This window comes from Trachymyrmex cornetzi, unplaced genomic scaffold (genome assembly GCF_001594075.2).
Source record: "Trachymyrmex cornetzi isolate Tcor2-1 unplaced genomic scaffold, Tcor1.1 scaffold1061, whole genome shotgun sequence".
NCBI lineage: Eukaryota > Metazoa > Arthropoda > Insecta > Hymenoptera > Formicidae > Trachymyrmex > Trachymyrmex cornetzi.
In genome coordinates, this window is record NW_017295611.1 from 54,492 (window position 1) to 68,821 (window position 14,330).

A 14,330-nucleotide genomic window follows, 5' to 3' on the forward strand; every position below is an offset into this window, starting at 1 on the left:
CAGTCACTTTTTGTAGAGATTATTCATCTGATACATTTTTGACTTTCCACGATGTTTTTGGTTTTCTATTTTTTTACTTTTAATCCTTATTGCATGTAATATATGAATAAATATCCATATCAAATAATCTTTGTTATTGAAATTGTTTAAAAAATATATCATCAATAATTTTGTAAATGAAATTTTTTTACTACATTGGTTTATATAAATTAAAAATTCTTTCGAGATTAAACCTATATCATTTTTTAAATGTTTTATATTCAAGTATTAAAAGCTATTTGAATCTCATTTAAAAAAATTTGTATTCTTTTCACAATTTATAATAAAACTACATTTATTTATCTATATTCTAAGATGTACAAAAAAAGATAGTATAGGAAAAAGAAGTCCATCACAGGCACACTACTACAATGCTGAATTATTTCATAGTCGTGCTTTCTAAAACCATTATAGAAAATACATTTTGTCCCTATTTTGTTTTTACAATTGTTACATCTACAGTATAAAAGTAGTATTAACTAAATACAATAATGTTGTAAAATGATATAAGCAGCTCTTTACATATCACATCTGAGGCAGAGATAAATTGGAAACTATGATGAATTTTACATCACGCTAGTTACCAATCGAGATTTGGATCTAAATCTTGTGAAAGCTTTAACGTTTTTCTTTTCACATCAAATAAAAACAAGAATACACTACAATACAAATTTCTTTGAATCATTTTAATATCACGAGATTCTTTCTCTACGAACGCATAGACCTTTGTTTCTCGGTACAATTCAGGATATATATGTAAACACAATCTGCCGTAATTCCATCTAGTGATTTTAGAATAACGTCGCTTTCTAAAGGATTCAGTTGGTACGAATAATAATAACGTTGAAGAGATATTTCATTAGTCTCTAAGCCCATGGCTTGCTTTTGTGACAAAACTTTCCGTACCAGCCAGCTTCACAGAGGCATGTGTCGTTTGATTGACAAGTTCCATGTTTACACGGCTTGCTACATGTTGAACGTTGTGACGTTATATGTGTGGTTGCAATTTCGCAGTGATTGCCTTTATATTCGTTTGAACATCTGCAGATGTTAGTGCCCTTGCATTTACCTCCATTGAGACAAGGAATAACGCATTTGGCTGAAAAGATAAAAAACATAATAAAGATTTTGAAATGTTCTTTGAGACCCGTTGTTTGTACTCACAAAATTCGCAGCGCAAGCCGAAATAGCCTTTTGGACATTCACAGATATCCTTTTGAATACACTTTCCTCCGTTCAAACATTTTTCTGTGCAGATACCTGTGCAGAAATTGTTTGGCATAGTTAGTCTTCATAAGTAGTGATAGAAACCTAACTTTTTGAAACTTTATACAGAAAAATGTTGGTTATCAGAGGAGTGGATATACGACTGGCCAGCACATTAACTGCCAGGAGTTCATCTGGAAAAGTACTAGACTCCATAATAAGAGTCGATCATGCCGGCGAATTAGGAGCTGACAGAATATACGCCGGACAAATGGCCGTACTAGGTATAGTTGCCCGATTTCATAATGTATGGTTGTAGATATAGATTAGAATTCTAATGGTTTTCTGCGAAACCGCAGGCAGAACGACGGTCGGACCGACTATACAGCACATGTGGGATCAAGAGAAGCGACACCGCGCCAAATTCGAAGAATTGATTCGCAAGTACCGAGTCAGACCCACCGTCCTCACCCCGCTGTGGAATATCGCCGGGTTCGCTTTGGGTGCCGGTACTGCTCTCATGGGCGAGAAAGCAGCGATGGCGTGCACTGTGGCAGTGGAGACTGTGATCGTCGAGCATTACAACGATCAATTACGTATGTTGATGGAGAATGGTGACAATGTGGACAAAGAAATACTCGAAACCATCAAGAAATTCCGAGATGAAGAGCAGGAGCATCATGATACGGGCCTAGATCACGGCGCCGAGCAAGCACCGTTTTACCAAGCTCTAATAAATGTGATCAAATGCGGCTGTAAAACAGCTATTTCGATTTCCAAAGTGATATGAACGCATTTGCAAGTGTTCAAGATTGAACGTTAAAGATGTAAAAAAACATAACAATTGTTACTTGTAAATAATGTTGTAATTTATATAATAATAGTAAATTTATATAATATAGTAAATTATACTTTGAATTTATACGTAAGGAATTAACCTAATAATATTCGGGATACCCCGAATTTAATAGAGCATTTTTAAATCACTAATTTTTTTATGAATTGCAATATTCTATGGAAATTTTATTTTTGTGAACTTATGGAGTAATTAAAAGATGCAATTTAAATTAAGTAGAAATAAATAAAAACACTATCATGTAATCACTTTTCAAATGAATCTTCATGAATTATGTAATATATGTACCAATTAAATTAATTTGTATAACCAATATATGTATAAGGAAGAAAATTCTAAAAATGAGATCCACTCGAAAAAAATAAAAATTTTTATTTTCTAATTGAATTTTTAATTAAATTTTATTAAGATGTGTACCAAAAAAAATAAAGTTTACCATTAGTTTATTTCTTCACATAATCTTTCAATAGACACAATTAAAACATTTGTTCCATTTTACAACATTTCAAGATATCTTTTGCATAAACATTTGTATCTAAATTGCTAAACTAGTTTTACGTCTCGTTTTCCACTTTTTGATCTGATATAAAATGTTTTCCCGATAATGGTATTTAACTTTCTACGAAGATAGAAATCTGAAGGTATGCGAGATTAGGCAAATAAACGTGCGTTTTTAGACGTAAAGGAACTACTTGTCAACTTTATTCACAAAAATGAGATAATGCTGGGTCTTATACCATTTAAAATATTCAAACTTTGCGAAAAGTTTGTGACAGACTATTCATCGAAAATCTGTTGTAATACTCATACTTTTGTATGGCAATACAGCTTTACACAGCTATAGGAAATGAATACTATAGGAAAGCTTTTAAAATTTTTACATAGAAATTTGAATTCAAGTTGTATTGGATCAAGAAGTGAAACACAAAACTGATTCGGCAACTTGAATACAAATTTCTATGCAAAAATTTTCTTGAAATTAGACGTAATACGTGCTTGGACAAACGCTCGAATCTATTGAGAGATATGAAGAAATAAGTTAATATTAAATTTAAAATTTACTTTATCACATATATTTCGAAAATTCAAATGCAATTAAAAAAATGTTTGTTATCTCTTTTAAGCGAACTCTACTTTTTTCCGTCGTATATTTATGTAATTTATTATACCTCCTTCGCAGTAAGGACCCTGATATCCTGGCGGGCACGAACATACGCCTGGCGCCGTACAGTTACCACCATTCATACAATTCGGATAACAAAGCGCTGTTTTACAATTAGGACCTAAGTAACCATCTGGGCAGGGACCAGGATTAGGCTCTGCAAAAATAAAATCTAGTTAAAAAATGGAATATTATCATGATGTCTGTAAATACACTGTTAAAAATGTCATGAAATTTAATGTACTTTTAAGTTACATAAATTAAATTAAATTTTATGACTACATTAAATTTTATGTATCTGTAACTGAAAAGTATATTTGTGTACATGTACATGAAATTTAGTGCACGTTTCATAAAATTTTACGAAGTTTAGTACATTTTTTATTAAATTTTATGTAGATTTGTATAAAATTTAATGTAAGTAAACGTTAAATTTATAAGTTATTTGTAACTTTATTTTCATTGACAACACATTAAACACATTACACGTGTAATGGAAGCAAATTTCAAGCAGGCACATTAAAAATGTTTAATGTGTTGTCAATGAAAATGAAGTTACAAATAACTTAAATTTAACGTTTACTTAGTTAAATTTTATACAAATCTACATAAAATTTAATAAAAAATGTACTAAACTTCGTAAAATTTTATGAAACGTGCACTAAATTTCATGTACATGTATACAAATATACTTTTCAGTTACAGATATATAAAATTTAATGTAGTCATAAAATTTAATTTAATTTATGTAACTTAAAAGTACATTAAATTTCATGACGTTTTTAACAGTGTACATTACATACATACACAAATATGAACACACACATATTTAATAATTATTTTTATACGATTAAAAACGAAAAATATTTTGATAACAGAACCGAACACGATCTCGCGATTCAGTAGAATATCGTTTGGAAAACATTCTAATTAATTTCAGGAAAGAGCGGCACGCTCACTCGTGCTTGGCGCCCTACAATCGGTTACTCCAATAAGATATTCTTCTAACGCAATCTCATGCAGATTTAATCGTGCATTCCTTTTCAAAAACTTTAGGATTAACCATGAAATTGAATACAATATATTATATTTTCATCTTATTTTATATCATAAAAAGAGAATATGTTTTAGTCTATATAATATAACATTTTTTTAATATTTAATAAATATATATATCTTCAGCAAAAAGATCGTTAAAAAATTTAAAAAACAGAACTGCCAAAATAAAACTTAATAGTGTATAAATTCATAAAAAAAATATAACGACAATTAATATACAATAACTGTAATCTATAGTCAATTTTGTTATACATCTCGTAATATTTTTTTTCTCGTTTATCTCATTTTTATGGCACATACAAGCCGTGGATTTCTTTCGATTGAATATTACTTATTGAAAGAGGAAACTTTGATGAGAAATATACATATTTAATTATTTCACATTGCACATTCGACCTGCTATGTCACGAATTATCATTGATGTATTATCGCAGAAGCGATTGTAACGAAACGTTCGAGAGCATCGTATTCTGTTACCTCTATCTGAATTCGAGAAGATGAAAACAATTATATGTTACGTGAATCGTTATTTGCTATCTTCTCATTCTCGTGATTTATACACTACTCAACAAAATTAAAGGATTACTTGTTCCATCCTGCAAAAATAGGTAAACTTCAAGATAGAATAACTTCGTCAAAAATCATCGTATCGAGATTTTTAAAAAAGCATTCTAAAGCTTGAAATCTCTACTTTTCAAACCTATACTTTAAAAAACCGTATTACTCATATTTCATAAAGTTACACAGACATAAATGAAGATGCATTAGATCTCAACATTTTTTACGAAATTTGCGAAGTTCTACGGAGCCAAGTAAAAATTGTACACAAATGCGGTTTACATGTTTCGAAAGAGTGAATCTTTACCTTCAATTTCTTTTTTTATGAAGCTTCGTACGATTTTTTTTCATCGAGTTATTCAACGTTGAAGCAAAAACGACCCTTTTTATTCAATGTTGAATAACTCGGTGAAAAAAAATCGTACAGAGGTCTATAAAAAAGCAAATTTGAAGATAAAGATTTACGCTTTCGATTGCTGTAAACCGCATTTTTGTGTGATCTTTACTTCACGCCATAGACATTTGTAAAATTTGTACAAAATTTTCACATATGACGGGTATCCATTTGTGTCCGTATAGCTCCATAAAGGATCAGTCGGATTGAAATACCAATTACCGATTTCGAAAGTAAAGATTTCAACCTTTAAAATGCTTTTTTTAAAATTTTGTTACGATCATTATTTATGAAGTCATTCTATCTTGAAGTTAAAGGATCATTTAGAATTAGCTTCAAAAAGGTCAGAATCAAGGTTTACGTATCTCTGCGAAAAATGATAACAAAGTAATGTTTGAAATAAGCGTTTTAAAGCTTAAAACTAACTTCTGAATGCTTTAAATCATTTTTGTATGCAAAAACTTTATTATAAGTCATTATCTTTAATTTGCTTTTTTTATTCAACATTGAATAAAAACGACCCTTTTTGCTTCGACGTTGAATAACTCGGAAAAAAAATCGTACGAAGCTTCATAAAAAAATTAATTGAAGGTAAAGATTCACTCTTTCGAAAGATGTAAACCGCATTTGTGTACAATTTTTACTTGGCTCCGTGGAATTTCGCAAATTTCATAAAAAATTTTGAGATCTGATGCATCTTCATTTATGTTTGTGTAACTTTATGAAATATGAGTACTACGGTTTTTTAAAGTACAGGTTTGAAAAGTAGAGGTTTCAAGCTTTAGAATGCTTTTTCAAAAATCTCGATACGATGATTTTTGACGAAGTTATTCTATCTCGAAATTTACCTATTTTTGCAGAGTGGTACAAGTGAGCCTTTAATTTTGTTGAGTAGTGTATGATAAATTCAACCGATCGCACATGCTGAATAATCCTTCCAATTCTCGATATTATCGGAATATTTACATATGTAAAATACTTAAGACAGATAAACACATACTTGACTTAATGATTAGCAACTTGAATGCATAGAGATTGAGAGAGCTGAGAATAACGCTGAGAAGGGAGAGCAGACTTGTGCGTTCTCTTGCATTAAGTAGGCAATTAGGCTTAATTCGCGGGCGAACAATGACTTAAGAAAGCATAGAACTGGCTAACGCTTAACAAATAAAGCGCCAGGCAAAATGAAAAAAAAATGGATGCTAATGTAGAAAATACAAGCATATAAAATGGAAAAAAATGACCAATCTAGAGCAATGTTTGAGTAAAAAAAATTTAATATAAGCTAAAGCGAGTATTTTTTTAATATCAGACGATAACAATAGTTAATTGCCAAATTGCAAAATGAAAAGTAAGGATTGGCACTGGTATAATTTCTCCGACCGAGTTCATATTTGTATGCGGCATGCACGCGATAATAATAATCCTTGTTCGAGGATAAATGAAACCTGACCTAATAAAATCCTTTCTCGCTACATGCAGCATTGGAAATCGAGCTTACCGAAATTACATTTACTCCCGATCCTTACTCGTTAGCAACACTTGCCTCATTTAATACGCCTGATGCATTAAAAAGAGCGATCGACATTACTCAACACTTTGCAACTGTAATTAACATAATTACAAGACGTTTCGCGGGTTTCCTCCGTGTCCAGATCCATTCTTGAGATGCCAACGTTTCGTGAACCTTGTAGTCCACTTCATTAGGGCGAGCGAGGGGCAGCCTGATACTGAGCTATTCCTCCGGGCCGTTCCTTTTTATATTACGCTGCTTGTTGGGGTGGTGGTGATGGGCGGAGAGGGGGAAGGGGTTGTGGGAGGGGTAAAAGGTGGTGGAATTGGTCGGTCTTCAAGAACCGGGAGAATAGTCTTCCATATTTTATTTATGTTGTAGCCATTATCTCTATTTAAATTGTTAGGATGTTTTTGTATCTCTATGGATCCTCTATACTTTCTTGGAAAGTATATAGTGATGTACTGTTGACTATTGTGGTCGTTTTGTCAAACAGTATTTGATGTCCTGTTTCGATGTTGTGTTCTGATAATGCAGACTGCGTGGTGTGTTTTAGTCTGACATCAAACTTTGATCCGTAGGTTGACCATTCTCCCAGTTTCTCCAATGTATACTTTCCCGCAGGAACAAGGTATTTTGTATACTCCTGCGGAACTGAGTGGAGGTCTTTGATCTTTAGGATTTCTTAAGATTTGTCCTATCTTTTTGGGTGGTTTGAAAATACTTCGGATATTTTGTTTGTTTAATATCCTATCAATCCGATCTGTTATTCCTTTGATATATGGGAGGATGGTTAGGATCCTTTCGTCTGGTTGTGTGTTAAAGACCGTTGTCTTGTTTACATGTTTATTGATTATTTTGGTTATATCTTTTTTGTCGTGTCCGTTTTCCTGTAAGACCAGTTTGAGGTGGTTGAGTTCTGTCTGTAGATGTTCTTTGTCAGAAATGGTGAAAGCTCTATGTACTAGTGAGTTGATTGCTGACTGTTTTTGTGCTGGGTGGTGGTGCGACTCGGCATGTAGATATCTGTCTGTGTGTGTTGGTTTTCTGTACACTTGATGGCCTAAGGTACCGTCAGCTTTCTTAGAGACAAGAACGTCTAGGAAAGGCGAGTTTTCCTGAAGAGAGCCGCTCCTGAAGTTTGTTCATAAAATTGGTTGTTATAAATAGGAGAAATAAGTGATTGTCAAGCAGTGCTCTATTAGCGGGATGAGGTCGGGAGGAACTTTATTATGTTTAATGTGTCTTTTATTGGGACTTGTGTGAAAAGGGACTCTAAGAGAAGATTCAAAAAATCCGACTACGTCGCACAGACCTGCTCGTAAGTTTCGACGTAGAATCCCTTTTCACACAAGTCCCAATAAAAGACACATTAAACATAATAAAGGCCTCACATGAAGTCCCTCCCGACTTCATCCCGCTAATAGAGCACTGCTTGACAACCACTTATTTCTCTTATAACAACCAATTTTATGAACAAACTTCAGGAGCGGCTCTCTTATTTCTCCTGTAATGGCCAACATCTTCATGGAGCATTTTGAGAAAGAGGCCCTCAGAAAAACACCCAAAAAACCAGAAGGTTGGTTCCGTTATGTAGACACATTCGTGGTATGGAGACACGGCAGAGCCGAATTACGTAAATTCCTTGTTTTCCTCAACAAACAACATCCAAATATCCATTTCACCATAGACATAGAGGAAAACGGAAAACTTCCTTTCCTAGACGTTCTTGTCTCTAAGAAAGCTGACAGTACCTTAGGCCATCAAGTGTACAGAAAACCAACACACACAGACAGATATCTACATGCCGAGTCGCACCACCACCCAGCACAAAAACAGTCAGCAATCAACTCACTAGTACATAGAGCTTTCACCATTTCTGACAAAGAACATCTACAGACAGAACTCAACCACCTCAAACTGGTCTTACAGGAAAACGGACACGACAAAAAAGACATAACCAAAATAATCAATAAACATGTAAACAAGACAACGGTCTTTAACACACAACCAGACGGAAGGATCCTAACCATCCACCCATATGTCAAAGGAACAACAGATCGGATTGGTAGGATATTAAACAAACACAATATCCGAACTATCTTTAAACCACCCAAAAAGATAGAACAAATCTTAAGAAATCCTAAAGATCAAAGACCTCCATTCAGTTCCGCAGGAGTATACAAAATACCTTGTTCCTGCGGGAAAGTATACATTGGAGAAACTGGGAGAATGGTCAACCTACAGATCAAAGAACACCAACGTGATGTCAGACTAAAACACACCACGCAGTCTGCATTATCAGAACACAACATCGAAACAGGACATCAAATACTGTTTGACAAAACGACCACAATAGTCAACAGTACATCACTATATACTTTCCAAGAAAGTATAGAGGAGCCATAGAGATACAAAAACAACCTAAGAATTTAAATAGAGATAATGGCTACAACATAAATAAAATATGGAAGACCATTCTCCCGGTTCTTGAAGACCGACCAATTCCACCACCTCTTACCCCTCCCACAACCCCTTCCCCCTCTCCGCCTATCACCACCACCCCAACAAGCAGCGTAATATAAAAAGGAACAGCCCGGAGGAACAGCTCAGTATCAGGCTGCCCCTCGCCCTAATGAAGTGGACTGCAAGGTTCACGAAACGTTGGCATCTCAAGAATGGATCTGGACACGGAGGAAACCCGCGAAACGCATAACTTTTATACAGAAAGCACGCGTGGAAGCCTCAAGAATGTTATAATTACAAGACATATGTATTATACTAAGATAGCGTTAATAAAATCTAGTTCCGAATGAAAATGCTTTTAGACAAAAGGTAAGCCACACAAAAACAGTCTACGTTTCCACCTTGCGAACGGCGATGGGTGCACGAAATTGAGATCCATCGTTGAGACGACGTTAAAATATATATTATAGAGTCTTTAAGATCTCTTTCTTGCGTTATTTCTTTATATAGGTATCATAATGCACAATTCAAATAAATATTTATTAATAAATGTACAAGTTTTAATAAATGTTTATTTGAATAGTACCAACTAAATATTTACTTCCAATAAATGAATGTTTATATATTCAATAAAAAAAAATATTTATTCAATAAATAATATTAATTAAATCAAATTAATTCTTATACTATATTAAATGAATGATTTATTAAGATTTAATTCATTTTTTCAGTAATAAACACAGATAAAAAGATTATGAGCGGATACATAGTCGAATCTTATATTTAGGACCGTCTATCATGAACTAATCAGAAAGCCATACTAGCATCTTAAGACATTATAGACGATCTTAAAATAAGAACGAATTATGAATACCGTCCTCTATTCAATGAAAGCAGATCCTAATGCCTACTAATATTTTTATTATTAGGTATTAAAATTAGGCAGTAAATTTCTACAATTTCCAATTCAAGCAAATTGTGTGCCGATTGTTTATCGGTCTTGAAACACAATTTTAGACTGAAGCTGGACTACGTAATATTACAAATTAATTTGATATTAATGATGCTAATGAGCATTTTTCAAATATTGTAAAGAATTTATTATGAAAAATATCATTTCAGGATTTAAATCTGTTATTTTGTGCGGGTGTCTTCTAAATTCGTTCCAGCTTCAATATAGGACTATATTCCAAGACTGACAAATAATTGGCGCGATTCGATTAAACTGACAATTGTAAAATTTACGTAAAAGTATTATATTAGACACTAAAATTTGCTTTGATCGAATATGACTTTCTTCATTGATCTGAGTTGAATATTTCGGACAATGTTCATTTAACATAAATAAACACGAACAAAATTTACTGAAACACGTGCGTCCTCAGGAACTCGAGAAAATTTTGAGACTCAAAGAAATCTCTTGTTTCCTTCCGTTTTGATAACTGAAGCCTCCAGACGCTTCGACGTGCTCTTTTTTGTAACGTGACGAGAAACGAGTACGCGTGTAAAATTAGCCACGTGCAAGTTTTGCGAGGACGTTAGGAAAAGGTCCAAGTTAATCGATCGCTACTCCCTTTGACACTTTGACAAACGCAAGCATCCTCGTTTGGACCGGGATCTCGTCGCGATGATCGAGGCTCGGAGCAACCGTTTAACGACGTAACATCCATAAATCTCCCAGACACTGTGGAGCGGTGGAGATTCGATGCGCCTCCCTCACACAATTATCGGACCCATCGTTCCGGCCGGCAAGCGGGCAGGTACAGGTAGATAATCTTTCTCTTACAAAGTATCAAAACGTGCGCTCATACGCGCATCAGGTACATGCCACGGTTGTCGATTAAATAAAAAAGAGGAGAGCCAGTCGGAACGAATGAACCATGCGCGAACCGGATTTCGTGGGCGCGTTTTACGCACCGCGATGCAACATCCTCGCGAGCGGAGGCGAGGAAAAGATCCGGCTGATTCCTGACTGCCTCTCTCGCATCGGTCAAGAGCATGCAGCAAATTAGGCGATGAATTACTGCTGATACAGAACTGTATGTGCGAGTGAAGAGGTGGTGATCGTGAGCGCGATTGACGGACTCACCGCGCACGGTGCATTCTTTTCTTAAACTGAGACGAAGGGGCGTTCCGTTTAGAGGTTTTCCCTTGAGGGTCTCGATCATCAGACTGATCCCGAATTGCGCTATGCCCGAATTGCCAGCGCAAGGTAGGAGAATGCTGAAATCTGCAACGGAAAAACAAACAGGATGAGATCTGCTCTTGTTGTTGTAACTAAATTTTCTCTATTTCCTATCTCTCTTCATTCATCTTCCAACGTTCGATCATAAGCGTTTTTCATTTTAATTTTGACTCTTAATTTTGATACTATTGAAATGTTTATTCTCTCAAATTTTAATTCAATTCTTTGATTTATATTTTAATCTTAAAAAGTACGCTAGACCTATTATGAAAGTTTCTCGCAGTTCGATCCCTTTGGCGATATCACGTGACGTAATATTTCGATCTAAGAAAAAATTATACTTATAAAGTATATTTTATATTTATCCGATTTAAGAGAGAGAACTAAAAGTATTTTATGCTCTCTAATTACGCGCGAATCTATAGAAGTTTCAGATTTTATCGATCAAATTTTCGATGCGTTCTACAGTACAAAATTATATAATCGCACAAATATAAAAATATTTTATTAAAAAATATAGAAATAATTTATCTTCGCACACCTTATTAAAAAATCAGGAAAAGCACTTTCTATTTCGATAAATAGAGTCAAACATATCTTATTAATAGTTAATAGATAAAATGACACATTTTTAATCATGTAATCAGATTTAATCGAATTTTTTTTCACAGGACAAATTGATAATATTTATTCCTTATTTAATGTATTTAAATAATGACAAAGTTTAGTATTTCAAATAAAAATGAAAAATCAATCAAAAATTATTGATGGGAATTTAATCCTTGCAAATGTAACGTCGTAATAACTCGCTATAATTCGTTTCATTTGATTCGGTCGAACGAAATATTCTTCAGGCAAAGAATATCTTCAGCACCTTCTCTTAGATCAGGTAGATTTTACGCCGCACGCCAGCAAAAGTTCTCTACCTTTGACTATGTAAATAAGACCATCAGAGCACGACACTTATGCAACGCCACATGAAGAGATAAAAGTTAATAACAAAATGGACGTATTTATGAGCGTGTGTACCGAACTCATTATTTTAACGTGTCATAGAACGTGAAAGTGGCGTGATGTCGATAAAGATATATCCAATTGCAAGCGCGATTTTAGATTTATTCGTGAAAATGACATTTTATCGCACGATAAAAGCCGAACGTGCATTAGACTTTGAATTCAGCCTCCAGAGTCCAAATACATATTAACTGACAAACAAAAACGCTACACAGTAAAAAAATTTGTGTATTTGTGTTGGAAACGGTCCAGTCACGTTTGTGTTAACAGTTTGTGTTGAATTTTTTAACATATTCGAGTGTTAATTTAACATAATGTGATTATGTTAGTTAAAGATTTTCTATGAAATTGATATTCAATGTTTTTTAGTGTCAAAAATACACAATTTATGTAAATGAACAAGTAACATAATGTGTTTTAAAACGTAAATTCTAAGAGAAAGACAAATGAATAAAATCCGTGTTAATTTAACATATCATAAATGTTAATTTTCTGACAAAAAATATGCTTTCACGGTTTGTTTACAAACTGTATCGATGTTATCTTTCTTTGTATTTATTCTCTTACATAATATTTGTGTTACCTTCTAACATATTCATCTTGTGTAAAATTAACTCAAAAATTTGAGTGGACCGTTTGAGACATGTGGTTTATGTTAAATTCAACACAATTTTTCCAACTGTGTATTAGCACGTTAACGCTCATTGATACGAAGCGAAAAATGACCGCATTAGCAAGATGAAAGCTTCATCGCAATTTACAATGTTTCGAATTTTATATCGTTTTACCTCGAAAACTATTAACTGGAATAAAAAATTGCGGATATTTCTCTGGTATTTAGATTCTGACAATCTTTTTCTCCGCTGCAACATTTCTGTATTGCAAAATCTTGATTTATTGATTTTTTGTGATAAATATTTTATGTTTATTCTTAACGTAAATGCTGTGCTTAACGGACTTTATCTTAGAACGCTTTATAAATAAATTCTCAACAGTAATAATAATTTTGTTTCTTTTCATAAAGAATTCCACATAATACTAGGCAACAAAACCTTTTTTTGTATCGCGAATGATCTGAGTAATCATTTCCGATATTGTAATTTTACCTACTGAACATGAATCCGTTATTCGATTATTAGTTATTAAAAAAACATGACGCCAAAAATGCTACGAACGACGATTTTGGTAGTATTCATGACGTTACAGTACCAGTAGAAATCCTTTTTTTAATTTTTATTAATGTCACACGTGAAAGTTTCAACTTTTAGTTACCTGTATTATTAATATCTATATTAACAATGTTGTCGTTAACACTGGGTATAATTTATATAATTATATTACGTAAATACAACAGCACGTTTCATCTTTCCACATAATGCAATATTAAGGATGAAACAAAATGCCTTTTTTTATGTATTACATGAAACGAGCTATTTATGGAAATTGTTATATTCCGAAAACGAAAAATTATTCCAAAACGAAACAAAATGCATTTTACAGTTAAAAGTTAATACTTTCGCGTGATATAAAAAATTAAAAAAAAATAAAATCTGCTGCTGATGCTACAACGTTATGAAAATCCTCAAAATCCTTTTTGACGCCATTTTTCTCAAAATTGTGACCGTGACAGCCGAATTTGGACAACAAGATTTGTATTCAGCAGACAAAAATACATTGAAAATGACTATTCGTATTGCAAATTGGTGTTAACAATAATACCATTTAATTTTTCCGAGATTTTTCAAATTTACAATTAATGGCAATAATTGTAAATTTGTTTGATTTATATATATATATATATATATACAGGGTGGACCATCTGAAGTGATCCAGTCAAATATCTCGAAAACTAGTAGGGATAGAGAAAAATGTTTCGTA

General features: G+C 33.2%; 1 protein-coding gene across 1 annotated transcript in view; it reads right to left on the minus strand.

The window, feature by feature from the left end:
* Positions 1–367: 367 nt before the first annotated feature.
* Positions 368–14,330, minus strand: part of shf (WNT inhibitory factor 1) — a 24,789-nt gene continuing 10,826 nt past the window's right edge. The window contains exons 4-7 of the mRNA XM_018505622.1: positions 11,343–11,483; positions 3,271–3,420; positions 1,204–1,299; positions 368–1,138 (exon numbers count right to left, since the gene is read on the minus strand). Coding sequence (XP_018361124.1) covers positions 906–1,138; positions 1,204–1,299; positions 3,271–3,420; positions 11,343–11,483 — 620 coding nt within the window. The 3' untranslated portion in view covers positions 368–905. The remainder of the gene's footprint in view (positions 1,139–1,203; positions 1,300–3,270; positions 3,421–11,342; positions 11,484–14,330) is intronic.